The sequence below is a fragment of the Opisthocomus hoazin genome, chromosome 9 (genome assembly GCF_030867145.1).
Source record: "Opisthocomus hoazin isolate bOpiHoa1 chromosome 9, bOpiHoa1.hap1, whole genome shotgun sequence".
In the NCBI taxonomy this organism is placed as follows: Eukaryota; Metazoa; Chordata; class Aves; order Opisthocomiformes; family Opisthocomidae; genus Opisthocomus; species Opisthocomus hoazin.
Genome location: NC_134422.1, coordinates 27,035,703 through 27,054,325, shown reverse-complemented (window position 1 = coordinate 27,054,325; position 18,623 = coordinate 27,035,703). Strand labels below are relative to the sequence as shown.

The following is an 18,623-nucleotide window of genomic DNA, read 5'->3' as shown; positions in this document are numbered from 1 at the left end:
GAAAGCGTCTCGGAAAGTTTGACCATGAAGGCTACGTCAGTTGAAGAAATGGAAGACATGCACACAACAATCCTTTCCCAAACATCTCAGAGCACCAGGATCTCTATGGCCACTGCTCAGGAAATGAAAGATCTCCCTCCAAAAATTCTCTTACAGCTCAGAGACCTAACTGTGAGATGTGGTGACACTGCTCAGTTCATATGCGGCTTAGAAAATGAATTCTTCTCTGAGTTTCTTTGGGCCCATGAAGGTGAAAGGATAGAATTGTCTGAAAAATTGAAGATATCGCAAAATGGAGGTGTCCTACTGCTCACAATCCTAAATGCCCAGCTGAGAGATCAAGGACTGTACAGTTGTACTGTATATAATGATTATGGAGGGACAACAACTGCTGCAATACTAACAGTCAAAGGTGGTTATCTGACTTTTAACATTATGACTTAACTTTTGCAACTTCGTTATACTGCCTAGAGCTCACTCATATTTCCTTTATTATCAGTATTTAATTGAGAAAGGTCTAGTAATAATGCTTTGGGGTTTGTCCTCCACATTTACAGCTCTATTCATAAGTGGCAAGTGCAGTACCGGGAAGCTGGTAGTGTAACTTCATGCCTCTTCCCAGGAAGTCACAGAAGTCTGAGTCTTTTTATTCCTCATACACATCATGATATGCAGTGAGATGTAAAGCAAAACGGACTGGTAGGAATTTTTGCATTTTGAGAATTCCTGAAGCTGGAGTTTCAGGAAGATAAGAATACCAGAGAAGCAGTGTTGAACTAGATACCTGGTCATTTCAAACTCCATGGGTCCAACTTGATTCCAATAAATCCAAGGTTCCAGTTCCAAGGTTGGCAATATAGGTCAATGTACTTGAAAGGATTAATGGGTGCAAGTATTGTATTCCTGCAATGGTACGTTGTCTTCTACCCTTCACTCTCCCTGAGATATAAGTATTTATTTTTGCTAAGACTCCTTTCACTTCTTCCTGGCATCAGCAAATTAAAATGTTAGTAGTGTTACCACTAGTGAAGACCCAAAAATGTATTATCATGACACTGGTCAGGAGATAGTATTTCTGCTGAGCTCAGAGGAATCAAGAGCAGAAAACTAAGATGATTAATGAGGAAGCCATTGACCCTGTTGAATTAGTGCTTACATACTGAAGTTCCTTTCTCCACTCTTGAGCTGTGCAAAGCACTTTACATAATCTGCTGCTGCTACTTTCTAAATTGCGGCTCTCAATTAAAAGTAAAGATGTGCTTATATTAGGTATTACAGACCAAGTCTCCATTCCATGGAAGTCCCACAGGCTTAACTGATGCCTAGAATTAGCCTAGCATGAATAGAGCTCTTAAAAGTGTAATCACTCATGTTTAATAGCATTGTTGTAGCACTAATATGCTGGACATTCTTTCAATACTAATTAATGGGGGTTTTCCCCCTAAGTATAAGGATGTTTTTTATTCCTACAAAACATCTGACCTAATCCTTTTCCTAACTTTATTCTTACCTAGCAAAAGAAGCACAAGCCAAAGCAGTAACAAAAATTACCCTTGCATCAGATACTAAAAGCTTTAAAGCAGCCAAAGATTGTCAGTTTAAAGCGTCTGAAGTTAAGCACGAATCTTCCAAGAAAACCTCGAGCTTGTTTATACCTACATCCCAAAGACCATATGAAACTGAGAAGCAAAGAAACAGAGTCTGCTATGCCGATGTTGTGCCATCTCAAGACGTCACAGAAACTGATGACGAAGCACCAGAGTTCCTTGAAACTCTGCCCTCAGAAACCACTGTAAAAGAAGGAGACAATGTGTTACTCTTTTGTATAATGAAGGGTGTGCCCACACCTTGTGTGATCTGGCTGTACAATCAGCTAATAGTTGAGGAGTCTGCATTGTGTTCCTTAAAACATGATGGGCCACTGTGCAGTTTAAGATTGTTGAAGGTTGGTCAGAACCACAAGGGTATATACAAGTGCAGAATAGTTAATCCTGCAGGACAAGCCGAGTGCAGCACCCATCTGAGAGTGACAGGTTGGCAACTGCATGTTCCTTCCAAGTATCAATTCCTCCTGCATAGCATCGTTGCATTCCAGTACATTCATTCCCTGGGAGATGATAAAGAACGAGAAGCACCTCTTTAATCTGTGGGTTGTTGAATGTTTTCTTCAGGGATGTATAAGGCATGATAAAGGCATGTTAAATGAGAAACTTCCCTCCACCCTGCAAAAAAGAAAGCAAATCTTATAGAAAAGTGTATATTGCAAACAAGTTTGAAAGCATTTAATTACTCTGTTCTCAAAATTTATTAGGTGTTTGAATTGTTTGGCATGCATTTATGTGTATGTATGTATGAATTCATGTATTTGCAAGAACTGTTTGATGGTTTTACTACACAAAGTGTTGAATGGTATATTTAGCAACTATAGCTCAAAATCTTTGTCTTTTTATTCCAGCTCCTGAAAAAATTATTCATGAGAAGCTAAAGGAAGAGATTGAAATGGAAATGAAAGGTACAGTCACCAATGATGTCACACTGAATAATTGGTACCAGTAATTAGTAACGTTGTGTAAAGTTTTTACCTGCTTACATGTAGTGTCTGATGAGGAAAGAAAGACACACTTTAAAGCATATTGGAACATGTTGCATGTTTGTTTTGATATGCAAAGGGTTACCTGCATTATAAGGTTATTTAAGTTTTAAAATATGTTTAAAACTTCAAATTTATAATTTTGCAGCCATATCCTTAGCTTTTACTTCGTGCTTTGCAGCTGTTCACAGAGCTTTTGTATGTTCAATTTCCTTTTGACTGCATGGAATAGTTTACTTCAGAAGAAAGTTATACAAGTCTTAATCATATTATTTTTAAACAAATCAGTAATCTAACATTAATCAGTTCAATGGACACTGTTGGATGGATCAGTGAAGTATACAAGAAAGCATTTGGGTTTTAGGATATGTGAAAGCTATATATTCCCATTGATTCCTTGCACTTTTTTTACATACATTAATTTATCATGATACATCTCTTACCCTGGCTTGCAGATAGCATATGTGGTTCATGTTGCTTGCTTTTTTCCCTTTGCATAACACTGTGAAGTTAGTGGCTGTATTAGTTCGAATAAACGCCTTCTCATTTCATGTTAGCTACTTACTTACTTTTTTTTAATATCTTTTAAAATATTTTTTCTCAACTGTTCGAACATTTAATCTACAAACAGAAGGGTCAGGAAAGGGCGTTTATTCTACTGTCTGCAAGTCAGGTAAGATTTTCTTCTTTGCCACCCAAAGACACACAGCTTTTCCAGGCATCAAAAACATACACACAGAAGAACGTGTTATTTTGAAATTCATTTTTGCTTGTTCAAGAAGAAATTTCCACAGTCTGAAGAAAGAACAGACAACGAACGATTTTCGTGTCAATCTTTAAAACAGAGCAAGGCGTTGCGTTTATTCGAACAAATATGGTGAGTGAATTACTTTTTTTTTTCCTGGGTGTGTGATGAAATCTGTTGCATGCCCATTTTTTATTTCAATACATTGCTATTTCATTTTTTCAATCAGGTGGCAGGCAGTGTGGCATGTTGTAACCCAGTCTCCTTCTCTTGCAGAACAGCACAGCAAGGCAAACTTCGAGGGACCTGGGGCAGCGGCGGTGCTGGCTTGCACCCAGAACCGTAAACCCACCTTCACACAGCGCCTCAAGTGTAGGTCTGTCTTGGAGGGGGACCCTGCACTCTTCCAGTGCAAGCTGGTGGCCTGCCCAGCACCCCACATGGCCTGGTTTCATAACAACCGGCCGGTCCGCCAGGACTGCCGCAAGGTGATCCGCACTGAGAGTGAGGAGCACACACACCGTGCCAGCCTGGAGGTGCGGGATGTGAGGGAGCACGATGCGGGCAGCTACAGGGTATTTGCCATTAACAGTGAGGGCTCAGCTGAGTCCACTGCCTCGCTGTTGGTGACACGCTGTGGGGAGCAGCAGGGCTTAGGCTTTGCAGGGAAAGCAGAATTTACGCGGGAGAGCTGGGAGTGCCTGCTGCAGCGGCGGCAGGAGGACAGGCTGCGGGTTGTGCTCCGCTGCACTGGCTCGCCCTTCGACAAGGGGCAGGAGGCTGAGCAGTTGCTTGGGGACCTCTCCCCAGCCCGAGGCATGGTACGAACCATCCATTTCCAGAGGCTGCCGCTGGTGGGGCCTCACCGTCCAGGTCTGGCATGCAGTAGGGAGCACAGTGGCACAGTGGCAAATGCTGAGGAGCTGCTGGATGAGGAGATCCGCTGGAAGCTGCGGCGGCTGCGGGAGGCAAAGAGGGCCGCACTGAAGAAGAAGCAGGAATCCCTCATGTCCATGCCTCAGGGGGGCCCTCCTGGAAAGCCCAGACCACCTGAGACAGCTGCCACGATGAATGGCTCAGAGCCTCTCGAGGTGCAGGTAGTGAAGGGGTACTGCAGGCCCAAGGCTGCAGGGGAGAGATGGCAGATGTCAAGCGGGCTCCTGGAGCCCTGCCCACCCCTCTTTGTCCAGGAGATCAAGCCCCAGGAGGCTGTTGAGGGGCACAGATGCACCTTCTCTTGCCTCTTCCATGGCCGCCCACAGCCCACAGTCACGTGGTACAACAACACCAGGCCTGTGGGGCGCATCCAAGGCACTGCTGTTCACACCACAGAGTGCCGCTCTACACTGACTTTCCCATGCCTGCTCCCACAGCACAGTGGTACCGTCACCTGCGTGATCTTCAACCCACTGGGCACAGTCAGCACCTCAGCTGCACTCTGTGTTAAGCGGCGGATGCCAGCCTATGAGGCCATGAAGAAGGAGGAGAAAGAGGATGAGAAAAAAGAGGAGGAGGTGGTGAAGGAAGAGGAGGAGAAGGTGAACAAGGAAGAAGGGGAGAAAGAGAAGAAGGAGGTAGAGGAGGAGAAGGTGGAGAAGAAGGTGAAGGAAGAGGAGGAGAAGGTGAAGGAAGAGGAGGAGGAAGAGGAGGAGAAGGTGAACAAGGAAGAAGAAGGGGAGAAAGAGAAGAAGGAGGAGGTGGAGGAGGAGGAAGAGAAGGAGAAGGTGGAGGAGGAAAAGGAGGAGAAGGTGGAGGAGGAGGAGGAAGAAGAAGTCAGCGTGGCCTTTGCAACAGAGCAGGGTCTGCCAAGTGCAGTTCTAGACTCAGACTTGCTGTCGCTGCCTGTGGAAATCAAAATCACTGCCCCCACTCCAACACCAGAGGAAGACACAGAGATGAGGGGCACCACACGGCCCTCTCCGGACCAGGCTGCTCCGACCATAAAGCACAAGTTCAAGTTTTCATTTGATGTGGGAAATGAGCCACCCCAAATTGTGGCAGAAGCCCCAGCACGCATTCCTTGCTGTGAAGGGGAGGCAGTGGTGATGGAGTGTGCTGTGTCTGGGCAGCCCCCACCAGCTGTGGCCTGGTATCTGAATGGCCAGAGCCTCTCTGCCAGTGAGAGGCTGAGGTTTGAGGAATGGCAGAATGGCACATATCGCTTACACATCCAAGGGATCTCTGTCGCAGATGCTGGCCTTTATTGTTTTGTGGCCAAGAATGTGGCTGGAACAGTGCAGACTGCCTCTGAGCTGACAGTGCAACCTGGTGCACCCAGTTTGTATAGCAAGGATGGAGGCACTGAGGAGCTCCCTACTGTGGACCATGTTCTACAGCTCCAAGACCTCAGCACACTTAGCAAGAATGAAGAGGAACAGATCACATGGTCCAAGGAGGAGGAAGCCCACCTACCCTGGTCCCTGAAGCTGTCTCCATCTCCTCCTGAGCAGCTGGAAGAGGAGTGTGAGAAAACTCCTCACTTCAGGGAAAGTGAAATGGAGGAAGCGATGGTGCAGGATGTCATGGAATTTTATGCAAGGCAAGAAAAAGGTTATACAGAAGAAAATGTGAGGGATACAGATGGTATTTCTGAGAGAAGGCAGCACAGGGGAAAAGCTGTCTCTGAGGCACACAGCTTTGGAGTTGATGCCACTGAGCTGCACCCCGGCATGTCCAGGGAAGAGCATGAGCTGGTGGCCAAGGACTCAGGTCACTTTTCAGAGGAGCTGGAGGCTGAAGGAGAAAAGGTGATACCACATACAGATACTCTGTCCTGGGAAAACTTGGAGTCACCATTTGTGGAAGGGCAAACACATGTCTCTGAGCAGTCTGCTCTGGCAAAGGAGTGTGAGGATTCACAATTTTTCATTCCTATATTATCTGTGGTGCCAGAGAAGAGCGATGTTTACATGGAGGAGAGAGATGCCCCTGCCTGGGAGGCAGTGTCTCCTGATGTGCCTCGTGTAGAAGAGCCGAGTGTGCCCCACCTGCAGGACAACATTACAAGCACACGCACAAAGGAACAGTTCAGTTTTTATGACTTCTGTACAGAAGAGCAGCAGGAGGAACAGGCCAAGGAACAAGAGAGATCAGTTGATAGTGAACAGGACATCGAGGCTGATGATCATGTTTGTAAAGAAGAAATGATTGATCCTTGGGATGCCACACACTGGGAAATACACAATGATGGACAAAAGCTGCAAGAAATTGAGTCTGATGCAGGCAGCTCTTCTTTGGATCGAATCCTCACTCCTCCAGGCTTAGAAAACTCAGGTCGGGATTTTACTGAGGAAGGTGAGGTTCACGTAGAAGTGCATTTCAAAGAGCAGCTGTTGCCAGCTGAGACTGATGAGACCAATATGACATTTGATCTGAAGAAGGTTGTGGAGCCTTTCCCAACTGCAGAGACTGTGGACACAGAACAGGCACAAACCCCCAGAGCTCTGGAGAGTGTGGAGGTAGGAGTGACTGGGCTCATGTCCCCTGTGCACCAACATAATTTACTTGTGGAAGAGATGTCTCTGAGTGAGGAGCTGCGTCAGAGCTACAGGATGCAGCAGGAGGAGGTCGGTGCTCAGGAAGAGGCACAGCCAAGAGAAATCAGGAGGACTGATTTGCAAATCCCTAATGGTAATCTTGGCAGCATCATGGTATCTGCTGAAGAGGGGTCTTCCGCTGAAGAAATTAATGAGTCAGAGGTGAGTGTCTGTGCGGAGGATTCACTTGAGGGACCTATAAGTAGTTTTCTGGTGGAGTCCACAGCAGATTTCCAAAGAAGAGTGAAGGAAACACATGTGTGGGAGAGTGGGAAACGACTGGAGACCGCAGACTCCCAGAGTGACAGCTTCATCATCAACTTGAAAAAAGCTGCACATGAAGAGAAACTCCAGGCTGGGCATCAGGCTGAGGAGGAGGAAGGTTCTGGGGTAGAAAAGGTCTTTGAGACACAAATGAGCAGCTCCACCTGTGAGATGGAAAGCACAGATTCCCCTGAGGAGATGCTCAGGGACACCCAACAGGAACTAAACACAACAAAGGGCTTCTCATTTGGGCAACTCTTACTTGGTTTAATAATGGATGATCCTGTGACACAGAAGGAGCAAAGAAAGAAGTCTTGGGGCAAGAAAAGGACTCCCACTGAGGAAGCCTCTGAGAATAGCCTGGATGGAGGAGAAGGACTGTGGGAGGATATTTCTGCAGATCCAGAGCCCAGTGCTGTTCAGGCCTCAGAGCAGGAGCCTGACTTGTCTCTGGGCAAGTATTTAAGGTCAACTGGGATGCAGGAAACTCCAGATCTCAAAAAGACAATTCAGAAGGAGCAGCAAGAGACCATCACTTCACTGGAAGTGGAGGAAGTTACCTTCAGCATGGTTTATGACTATTACAACAATCAGCAGGAACTCACCCGGCCCTTCTCTCCTGAATCAGAAATGTCTATCGAGCTGGAGAGCCGGAGCGGAGAGGAGTCACCTGATTCGGACCGCTTCTACACACCTCCTTCCTCAGTGGAGATCTTTGAAACTGCTTCATCATCATCCTACCACACACCGCTCAGCACACCTGAACGCTACTGCACACCATCTGAGGGCTCAGGACACAGCACACCACCCGAGCGCTACTCCACACCATCTGAGGGCTCAGGACACAGCACACCACCCGAGCGCTACTCCACACCATCTGAGGGCTCAGGACACAGCACACCACCCGAGCGCTACTCCACACCATCTGAGGGCTCAGGACACAGCACACCACCCGAGCGCTACTCCACACCATCTGAGGGCTCAGGACACAGCACACCACCCGAGCGCTACTCCACACCATCTGAGGGCTCAGGACACAGCACACCACCCGAGCGCTACTCCACACCATCTGAGGGCTCAGGACACAGCACACCACCTGAGCGCTACTCCACACCCTCTGAGGGTTCGAAATGCAACACACCTTTGCAGCACTACTTCACACCCTTTGAGGAATCCTGCTCTGCATCAGGGGACAGCACACCACCAGAGCGCTACCGAACACCCACTGGGGAGTATATGGATGCACTGGCTGTGGTCCCCCTCTGTGAGAGAAGGCAGCAGCCTCCAGACCACCCACAGGCTGAGGTGTTTAGAACCCCCTGTGAAGCCCTGGAGCCATCAGGCAGGGAGACGCCACCTGCATTCCTCAAGGCGTTGAACAGCAGGAGGCTGTATGAGGGCAGCACACTAAGCTTTGTGGCCGAGGTGGTGGGTCTGCCCAAGCCAGGGGTGAAGTGGTATCATAATAAATCTCTGGTGGAGCTGGATGAGAGAGTGCGAATAGAGAAGGATGGGGACAAATGCATGCTGGAGATCACTGACGTCCAGAAAGCTGATGGAGGACAGTATCTGTGCCATGCAGTGAACATTGTCGGGGAAGCTAAAAGTATCGCACAGGTGGAAGTTTTGTCTGAAGATGGGCGGTCACTAGCACTGCCACCCCCTGTCACCCACCAGCATGTTATACACTTTGAACTGGAGCAAAACACATCTTCAAGGTCACCTTCACCACAGGAGATCCTCCTGGAAGTGGAGCTGGATGAAAATGAGGTGAAGGAGTTTGAGAAGCAGGTCAAAATCATAACCAGTCCTGAATTTAGCCCAGATAAGAAAAGCATGGTTGTTTCTCTGGATGTCCTTCCACTTGCCTTGTTGGAGCAAGCTGCAGGCTTGGCTGCAGAGGAGAATGAGGATGTAAAAATTGATTTCCAAGTAACTGAAATGCCTCCCCACTTTGCCGTGCCCTTTGCAGATGTCCAGGTGACAGAAGACTTGGAGGCAGTGTTTGAGTGTGTGGTAACAGGTACTCCTGTCCCAGTAGTGCAATGGTTCAGAGGTGACACCTGTGTGACACCTGCCACAGGGAAGTATGTTGTGAGTCAGAAGGAGGGACTTCACAGTCTGAGGGTCCAAAATGTAGGTCCTTCTGATGGTGGTTGGTATCACTGTCGGGCAATTAATAGGCTGGGGGAAGCAATGTGCAAAGGCTCCCTCATAGTTATGGCTCAGAAGGGGGAAAGTGCTAAGGCAAACAGCGAGACAGTCACAAGCAGTGAACTGCACAGGCCTCAGAAGTGCGACTTGCTTTTGAGTAAGACTGTGAGCCCAGGTGACCAGTCAGAAATAGACCTGGAGTTTGAATTTGAGCCACATGTAGACAACTCGGAGAAAGCGATCCAACTGCTTGCAGTGACTCAACAAGAGCAGGAAGTCGAAGGGGAGAAGGGTGTCAACATCACTTTTGACATGTTTGCGGAGCCATCCCAAGAGGAACGGGTTGAGTTTCGGGCAGAGGAGTCAGAGAGCTGCAGCTCTGAATTTCAGGTCACAGAAGCCCCTCCAAAATTTCTGAGGCTCGTTTCTGACTCCAGTGCATCTGTAGGCACCTCAGCATGCTTCCAGTGTCTCGTGACTGGTTCCCCCAACCCAAGTGTTCTCTGGTACAAGGATGGGGTGTTGTTGGAAGGGGACAGGTACTGTGCACAGGAAGAGCAGGGGGGCTCTCATAGCCTTACTATTGGAAACTTGATGCAAGGCGACAGTGGGCAGTACAAATGCATAGCTACTAACAGGGCAGGAACTGCGGAGACTTGTGCTGTGTTAACGTTATACTAAATTTCCACAATTTATTTCAGAGTCTCTTTTGAAACACTACATGTTTTTATGCTGCTGTTCACTGCAGATAACAATGCAGCACTCATTTTTGGGGCATTGTTTTTAATCTCTTTAGAGATGAAAACCACTCTATGTGGGCATATTTCTGTCTCACTTAAACTTGCCTTCATTGGGGAATTTAAGTGAGATTTAATCTGTGCATAGGTCTTGTGCATACTTTCTGCATTGAGGTATATTTCAGGCTCCTTCCAAGCTCCTTACTCATTCTTGTAAAGATATTTTAATTCACTGTCATTTATGTAGGACTAATTCTTTCATATAGTGCACATATTCCTGTGTGTCTGTAACAGTGCAATCATTATGGTTTTATGTAGGCTAGAAATCATCTGAAAATGTAGAAACCACATTTTTCTTGCAATCTAAAGGTATGCCATACTAACTTATGTTTGCTTTTTAGTTTGGATATAGTTCTGTGAAAGAACTCCTTAAATTGATATTCCCCCTTCTCACGATATTGTGTCAGAACATGTGAGTCTCACTGATTCAAATCCTGTGTTTACAGTTTCTATCACTGCAAAATTCTTACATCCATGAGCCTCATTCTACTGACTCATGGAATTAAGTGACTTTTTTTTAAGTCAATGGAATTATGCTGTTGCAAAGAAAAGCAACACAATGTGAAGAAGTGAAAGTTTTGCATTAGTAGAGACTGAACAGGATTTTTTTCTCTATTACCAAGTAATAAACATGAAAACGTATTTTGTACAGTGTCTTTAGAAGTTAAACGGAAAGGAGAGAGGGAGCATAATCAATCAATGATGTAACTGTAAATTCATCAAAATAATTTTGGTTGTCCCCGTATTTCAGTGTCATTCGTAAAAAATACATAGTAGTAAAAAACTGAGAGATATTTATGCAGTATTCTTGTTTCACATTAGAACTAAATCTGTACCTATTCGTTTCTTCTTTTTTTTTAATTAGTAACAGTTAAGTGTGCTATGTGTCAGAATGACCAGAAATAAGTAGAATACATTCAATTGTTACCTGTGCCATTTTCTCAGCAGAAGAGATTTTACATTAGCATTCTCAATAGGAGTATATATTTTTGTATTTAAAATCATGCTAGTATTTAGGAGGAGGAATCAGCAGTAGCTGACATAATTAAATCAGAACTAAATCTGTCTTACATAAACAATGATATATCGATTAAGAAAATATGTTAAAAGTATGCAAGTTATTAATTAATGTTAATCAGAAGTTAAATAACTCTGTAATGCACATACCAGCTTTCCATTTACCTGTGTGCCAAGGTGAAACCTGGAGTTCAACAACCCTAAACAAAAATTATTTTTACTTTGATTGATTACCTGTTCATGAAGTTATTCATGTTATGTACAAATTGCTGTCAGTTACCTTGCAAACTTCTTTAATGAGCATGGTGATTTTAAGCATAAAAGAACTATTGTTACAGTACATTCAGATTATATTCATGCATGTTCTTATTTCTGAGTTTGATGTCTCCTCACACTGAGGTCAGCATGCCTCAAAACCTCAATAATCTTTAAGACTATTCCATCACTCACCTGGGATAGTAATTATTGATCAAAAGATTCATTTTGCCCAATTGAATTGCCCAATATAAACTTAGTCAGGAGTGGCAAGTTCCAGTCATGACCCCATGATAAATATTTAAGATCTGTATGTTGTTAAAAGGCAGAGATAATTGTGATTTCTCATAGGTAATGGTGGTAGGAAAGAGAAACATGAGTGTCTGACCCAACGTTGTGCTGGGAAACTATTGCTTCATGATGTGTCCTTAACCCTTTCCTTGTGTAGATGTGTAGCACTAACTGATTAATTAGACAGCAGAGGTCTGTAGGGAAGTAGGCACGAATTGTCTCATGTCATATGCCAGCTGTGACATGACGGGGTCTTATAGGTCCAACGCCAAAGAGGTCAGAGGCTCTTTTGTTAGGTCCTAAGCAATTATGGCATGTGTTTAATTTGCACGTTAATGAACTTAATTTTTTGGTAGAAACAGGCCCATAACTTGTTGTTGAAGCCGTAAGTCAAACCGGTCCAAGTTCGTGTTCACATCTGGAACATATAGCCAAGCATCTTTGTCTCTACCTGTGTAGTAGTGTTTGTGGTTTATGTAAGTTGAAAAGTCTTGATTTAAGTTTCATACGTTAGCCAGGAACATTATCATGTGCTTGTGCAGAGACAAAGTCTCTCCTAAGCTACAATGATATAAATCTGGAGTAATTCTAGTTTTGAATAAACTTACTCTGGGACAACTGGTATAGCTTAGAGCCAAATCTCTTCAAATGACAAAACTCATAATTTCATTGTCAGGTTTAATGTCACCTTCAATACTACAAACCCAGTATCTTAAAAAAAGGATGAATTATGTTTGTTTGTCATCAATGTGTATTGAATGTTAACATGTATGGTTAATTAATGAAATAAATGTGTAAATGATTTAAGTTCGTCACTTCTTGTACTTTATTAATTTCACAGACATACCTGAAATATGAAAAAGTATCTCTGTAGTTATTCTGTCATAAATATTTAGAAACACACAAAAGTGCATTTTTTTTTGCCACACTCCTGTGTATAAAGCATTCTCATTTGTGTTAGCAGAGGTTCCATTCTGCAATTTGTATACTTTATTGTGGGCCAATTGTGCCGCCTGTTCTCAAATTTACTAGCACATTGTATTTCAGGGGAAACTGCCTTACTGTTTTAACAAGGCTGGCAGGTAATACTGAAGGAATGGTGTAATTTTTTTTTTTACCAAAGCATCTCTTCTCTGCAGTTAATCACTGTATGCACTCTGCTATGTCATGTATGCTATGGTGTTTGTGGCAAGACTAATTATTGTTAAAACCAATGAGAAAGAACGGGTATTGTATATTCTGTTCTTCTTCATAGTGGTTATTGGAGTGCAGCAAAAATTATTATCTCTAAATAAGTTTTGGAATTTAAGACATTGTAATTGAGAGACTTATCAAGGTTCAACATTAGAGTGCCTGGAGACATTTATTCATTCACACTTCTTTTATTCTTTTTTAACAACTCTCATATCTTTCCAGCATCAAATACTGTGGGCCTTAACTGAGCAAACTTGACTCAGTGAGAACAACAGGATTTGATGTCCGGAAGTTTTCTTTGCACCGTGCTTTTCATGGATGGCTTGTTCCGTTCCTGAAGTCTCAGATTTCAGTGATGTTTCTAGTGTCAGGCATCTGCAGAGAATCACGTGTTCTTCATGTCTGCTTCCTCTCATTTTAAACCACCATTAGAACAAAGTGGTCCAACACATAAATATCCAAGTTCACAAAAGCTAGAAAAAGAAAAACCTTAAAGTGCTCTGTCCTCTTTCTCTGGTATTGTGGGGGTTTTAGTATGCAACATTGTGACGGGGAGGAGTTTAAAAGCAGAGACTTAAACCAATGACATTAAATAAAGAGTGCAAACTTATGATTTTAGTAATAATGGTGTTGTAAGCATGCGAGTCAAGTGACAATAACAGGACAAAGCTGGTAAGGGAGAGGTAATAACTTGGTGTGTTAGACAAAAGATTAAGTTGAAAGAGATTAAGTAACTGCACCAGAAGAAAGGTTGTGCACTGACAAGTTTGTGTTAGTTTTCCAATCCTAATTCTGGCATTCTTCTTTTTGTTGGTGTTTTGAATTAAACCAGGTTCTTAGCACTACTCTGCTGTACTTGTTTTTATGAGTGTACATACAAATATGTATGACACATAGCACTTTAATTATATTTGTGAAATGCACCAATGTTGCTTGACTGTTACTTGCACTGTACACTCTGGGGGTATGGCTAACCCATACTGTGATGTCAGGTTTAAAGAGACACCCAAGTTGATCCAGATGGGAAGTTCATAAGTCACCTGACATCACAGCATGTCTTGCTGGTTTTGGCAGGCGTGTATTTGACAGCAAGAGGACCTCATGTTCATTGTTAACTGCTGTACAGTTTTGAGGCACACTCCAGACATACAAAAATAGTTGCACTAATACTGTTTATTGCTATCTACAAGCATTCTCTTAAACATTCTAGTAAAACTAAACAATTTTTTTTTCCATACAGACGTCGCTAGCTCTCTTACTGTGTCTTCTGAGGAAGGAAGAAGTGAAGGCTACAGCAGCGGCCTTCAGTTGCCTGATAGAGAGAAAACACTTGAATTTGAGCCTGAAAAACCAGTTTATTCTAGCAAAGCAAAGATGAAAATGGAGGAAGGGGGCAAAGGCCCTGTTTTCCTCAAACAGTTCTCAGATTTTGAAGTCTGGCAGGGAGATGTAGCTAGTCTCTCTGTTACTGTTACTGGCAGCCCGACACCCAAAATCCAGTGGTTTTTCAACAGTGTGAAGCTAACCCCATCCATGGACCGTAAGTTAGTGTTTGCTGGAAATGACCACAGCCTCATCCTCCCATATGTGGATGTGCAGGATGAGGGTGAGTACATATGTGTGGCCAGCAATGAACATGGTGAGACCACATGCAGCGCCCACCTCCATGTGCAGCAGCGGGTATCAGGGGTCCCTTACTTTGCCAGGGAGCCGGATAGCATGCAGTGTGCACCAGGCTTCACCGCAATCTTTGAGTACACAGTGGCTGGGGACCCATGCCCCGATGTGCAGTGGTTCAAGGGGAGTGAGCAGCTCTTCTCCAATGCACATCGTTCTGTTGCTCACCACCCTGATGGCTCAGGCTCCCTGACAGTGCGGGAGTGTGTGGAGGAGGACACTGGGCTCTACACATGCAGGGCGGTGAGTGCCCTGGGCGAGGCCACATGCTCTGCTGAGCTCCTTGTGCTGCCTGAGGAGCAAGCTGTGTGCAGGCAGAGCCCGGCCTTGCAGTACTCTGCGGTGACAGAGGACCAAAGCCTCCTGTCCTACGAGGAGGCTGGTGAGCTTCCTGCAATGGAAGGAGTGCTTAGCCTTGAGGCCATGAGGGAGCCCCTGGCCCTCCTTCAGCTCCAGATGAGCCAGGCAGAGCATGTGCTGCCCAGGGAGGACATCCTGCCGGGTCTGCCAATGGCCTGTCTGGCTGTACAGACTGTTGAAGAGATGCTTGCCCAGGTGGCCACAACACAAGAGAGCAGAAGGCTTCTGGCAGAGCTACTGCAAACCCTCCCTGCTGGTCCCCAGGTTGTGGTGCCTACAGCAGCGATGGAGACACAACTGCTGGGCTGCCTTGGGACTGTAGCCGCACAGATGCTCTTGCCCAAAGAGCAAGTCCACCCCAAGGTGGCAGCGCAAATGGCTGCTCTCAAGACAAAGGCTTCACAAGCCCTTCTGCTGGTGTCAGGCACCACTGAGAGCCGTGCCATGGATGGTGACCACATCCAGGTCCTTGAGGGCTTCCAGGCAATGCAAGGTGAGCTGAAAGCTGAGCCCAGATTTCACTCTGAACTGGTCTTCTCTGAGGGCCAAGCTGTCCCGCTGGAGAGCATTTCTTCCCTGGAAGCGGCAGAGGAAGATTTTGCTGCAAGAATCTGTGAAGGACAGGCAATGAGATTTCCCTTGCTACTAGAAGAAAACCAGCCCTTCAAGGAGGAACACATCATTGATCTTGCCAGCCCACTTAGGCAGTGTCCAACAGCAGGGAGACAACCCCATGAAACAATGTACGCTCACGAGCTCCAGCCAAGCCAAGTACTCAACAAAGAGAGTCAGCTCACTGCTCAGGTTCCCAAGAGCTGCAACTTAGACATAAAGACTCAAATTAGAAATGCACTGAAAGCTGCAGTGGTAAGTGAGCAAAACCTTTTGTTTTCAGAATGGTTGGCTGATAAAGAAAATGTTGAAGTACAGACAATAAACATCACTAAGGAACATAAACACACCCTATGCACCTATGTTGTGACCACAGGAGGACTCAGTTCCATAGAAATTCCAGTCTCCTTGGGAGAAGTCAACATTCAGAAAGCTGACCAGATAACAGTCTTGAAGAAGGCTTTCTATTCTCTTATTTGTGAAGAAAAACATCTCTTGACAGAAGAAAAATCCAAAGCATATCCAGTCCATCCCAGTCCACTTCTCTCGGGAAAATCCTGTGATGAAAATTCTGAGCTGGAGCCCCAGAAGGCTGAGAGGACTATGGAAGCAGAAATACCCCTGGAGCAGCCTTTGTCTGCGCAAGTAATCAATGCTGTGGCTGGGTATGGTCAAATCAAGGATGTGGGTGCAGCTGCAGCCACTGCTGATGTAGCCTCCACAGGTGTTCCCACTGAGACACCCACAGAAATACTGAACAGGAAGGAGAAAAGGGAAGAAGTATATGAGGAAAAGGGCAGAGAGGATCTGGAAACTAGAGCTGGGAAGCTAGAGGATGTACTGGACAAAGAGAGTTATCCCATCATACACAGCAAACTGGTCGACACTGTTGTGGAGGAAGGGGGGAGTGTCAGTCTGGTGTCTCTCATAACAAATGTCAGAGATGTGAACTGGTACTTTGAGGGTAAACTGGTGTCTTCAGGCGACAAATTCAAGTGTTTGCAAGATCAGGACACGTACACACTATTAATAAGCAAAGTGTGCGGGGATATTCACCAAGGAGAGTACACCTGTGAGGCACTGAATCAAGGTGGAAAAAGAGCAACAGCAGCAAAACTCACAGTTGTTAAAAGAGGTTGGATTATGGGGATAAAATACTGCCTTTTTAATACACTGCTCTACTAATGAAACTGCCCTACTATGTGTCTGTATCTTTGGATACAGATACAATATTAATACCATCATGCCACTAATCAGAGGGCCCCCTTTCTCTCTGGATTTATGGTCTCCTTTTACCACATGGCAAAGTCGCTCTCTTACCTCACTCCAGTCTTTGGTCAGGAGCTTTGTTGCCTTCTGTTCTCATCACACGAGCATGGTCAGGACAAGCTGTATCTCAGTCCTGACCATTTCTTCCTGTTGTTGCCTGTGAAGTGGACCTGCTCTACCCACTTTTCTCACTGCTGCACCCTCTCTCACTCTTTAGAGTCATTGCACAGTTTTAGCACAATTTCTCATTCACACCAAAATTTTTCACAGCTCCAGAATAGTGTGGTACATGCTTGTATCGCATTGTTATTGTGCATTTCTATTTCACATGGAGTATCACCACTGTGTTTCCTGATGTCATCATGCACCGTAACATTGTCTGTCCACTGAGCCTGGTACTGCTTTCATTTCTTACAGATTTTTTTTATTTTGCAGTCACTTTATATGGATTGCAAGTAAAGAACTTTTCTTTTTTTTTTTTTTTCAGCCAGTCACTTCATTTTTACTTTCCAGAATGTCAGCAGGCAGGGCTTTGAGTTACTCTCTGCTTCTGATTTCAGTTGCACCGATCCTGAGGAGAAGACTTGAATCTCTGGAGGTGGCTGTAAATCATGTGGCCAAGTTTACCTGTGAGGTAGAGACTGCTCCCAATGTCAGGTTCCAGTGGTACAAAGCTGGCCGAGAGATATATGATGGGGACAAATACTCCATTCGCACCTCCAACTACCTCTCCACGCTGGAGATCCCGAGGCCTCAGGTTGTTGACTGTGGAGAGTATAGCTGTAAGGCTTCCAACCAGCATGGCAGTGTAAGCTCTACAGCCCTTTTAACCGTAACTGGTAAGTACAAACTTTTAAACACTTGTCCTTCTGCATATAATATCTTGGTATATTGTAATGCTTTCATGGCTATACTTACAAATGTTTGTGATAGGGCTCTTGATTGCCTTTGTTGTACACAATCCATACCTAATTTTGCCAGGCACAAGCATAAAGAAGGAATAATTTTTGAGAATGCTGCTTTTAGGTGCTTTCTGTACCTAGAAAAGGGAATCAGAGTGAAAAGTTTCAGACGAGAAGAAAGAAGGGGGAAAGAGAGAGTGGGAGGACCTAGAATGTCAACATAATAGGATTGGTTTGTGAATGCATTCTTGAAGAAGGTTTATTTAAATTCCAGACAGAAAGAAAACAGACAGTTTCAAATCTGATTTCTTTGGTGTAATAATCACTGTGCAATTATGCTAACACCCTATGTTTATCCTGCAGCTATGTGAGGCAGGCTATGCAGCGTTCAGCATACCTGAACATCTGTGTGCCATGGCCAGAGGGGAACTCTGCGTGATTGGGAACATAGATCTTAAACAAGAGAAGGTTTAAAGCTGCTTCAATCTGCAGACTTTTTTGTCTATTGAGAGCTATGCAATTATCTTTATCAACAACTATACAATCATCTTTTTATTCTTTAAAAAACCACACATACTATCTTTTGGATTTTTAGTGTATTGCAATTTCTTTACTTTTTACTTTTTTCTTTGTGGGAGGAGTATTTATGTGGTGTTTGCTAGATGCCAGATGCTAGAGACTAAAGAAAAATGCACAAACTGTGCAATGTGTGCAAACTTGTCCATCTTGAGGGAATGGGGCACAAACATGTCAGTCATGGGGGAGGAAGTTCTGACTTTTGGTTCATTTTCCTGTAGTTTGTGCATTGCTTCAGAGATTTAAGATGCCTTCAAGCTCTGGAGCAGTATACAGACCTAAGAAATACAAAACCAACAGCCAAAATTTATCATCTTTAACACCTCTTAACTCCTTCACTCCTGGCTTTTTTGCTTAAGAGTGTCTGGTGACAAATTGGCCCTT

General features: G+C 44.6%; 1 protein-coding gene across 32 annotated transcripts in view; it reads left to right on the top strand.

The window, feature by feature from the left end:
- TTN (titin) overlaps nt 1-18,623 on the top strand; it is a 245,384-nt gene that overhangs the window by 38,070 nt on the left and 188,691 nt on the right. For 31 of the 32 annotated variants that reach the window (XM_075430105.1, XM_075430099.1, XM_075430122.1 and 28 more), the window contains 2 exons: nt 2,456-2,512; nt 17,322-17,600. In XM_075430105.1, the coding sequence (XP_075286220.1) occupies nt 2,456-2,512; nt 17,322-17,600 (336 nt within the window). Of the gene's footprint in view, nt 1-2,455; nt 2,513-14,083; nt 16,628-17,321; nt 17,601-18,623 lie in introns of all 32 variants that reach the window. The other variant, XM_075430123.1, reaches the window with a different exon arrangement.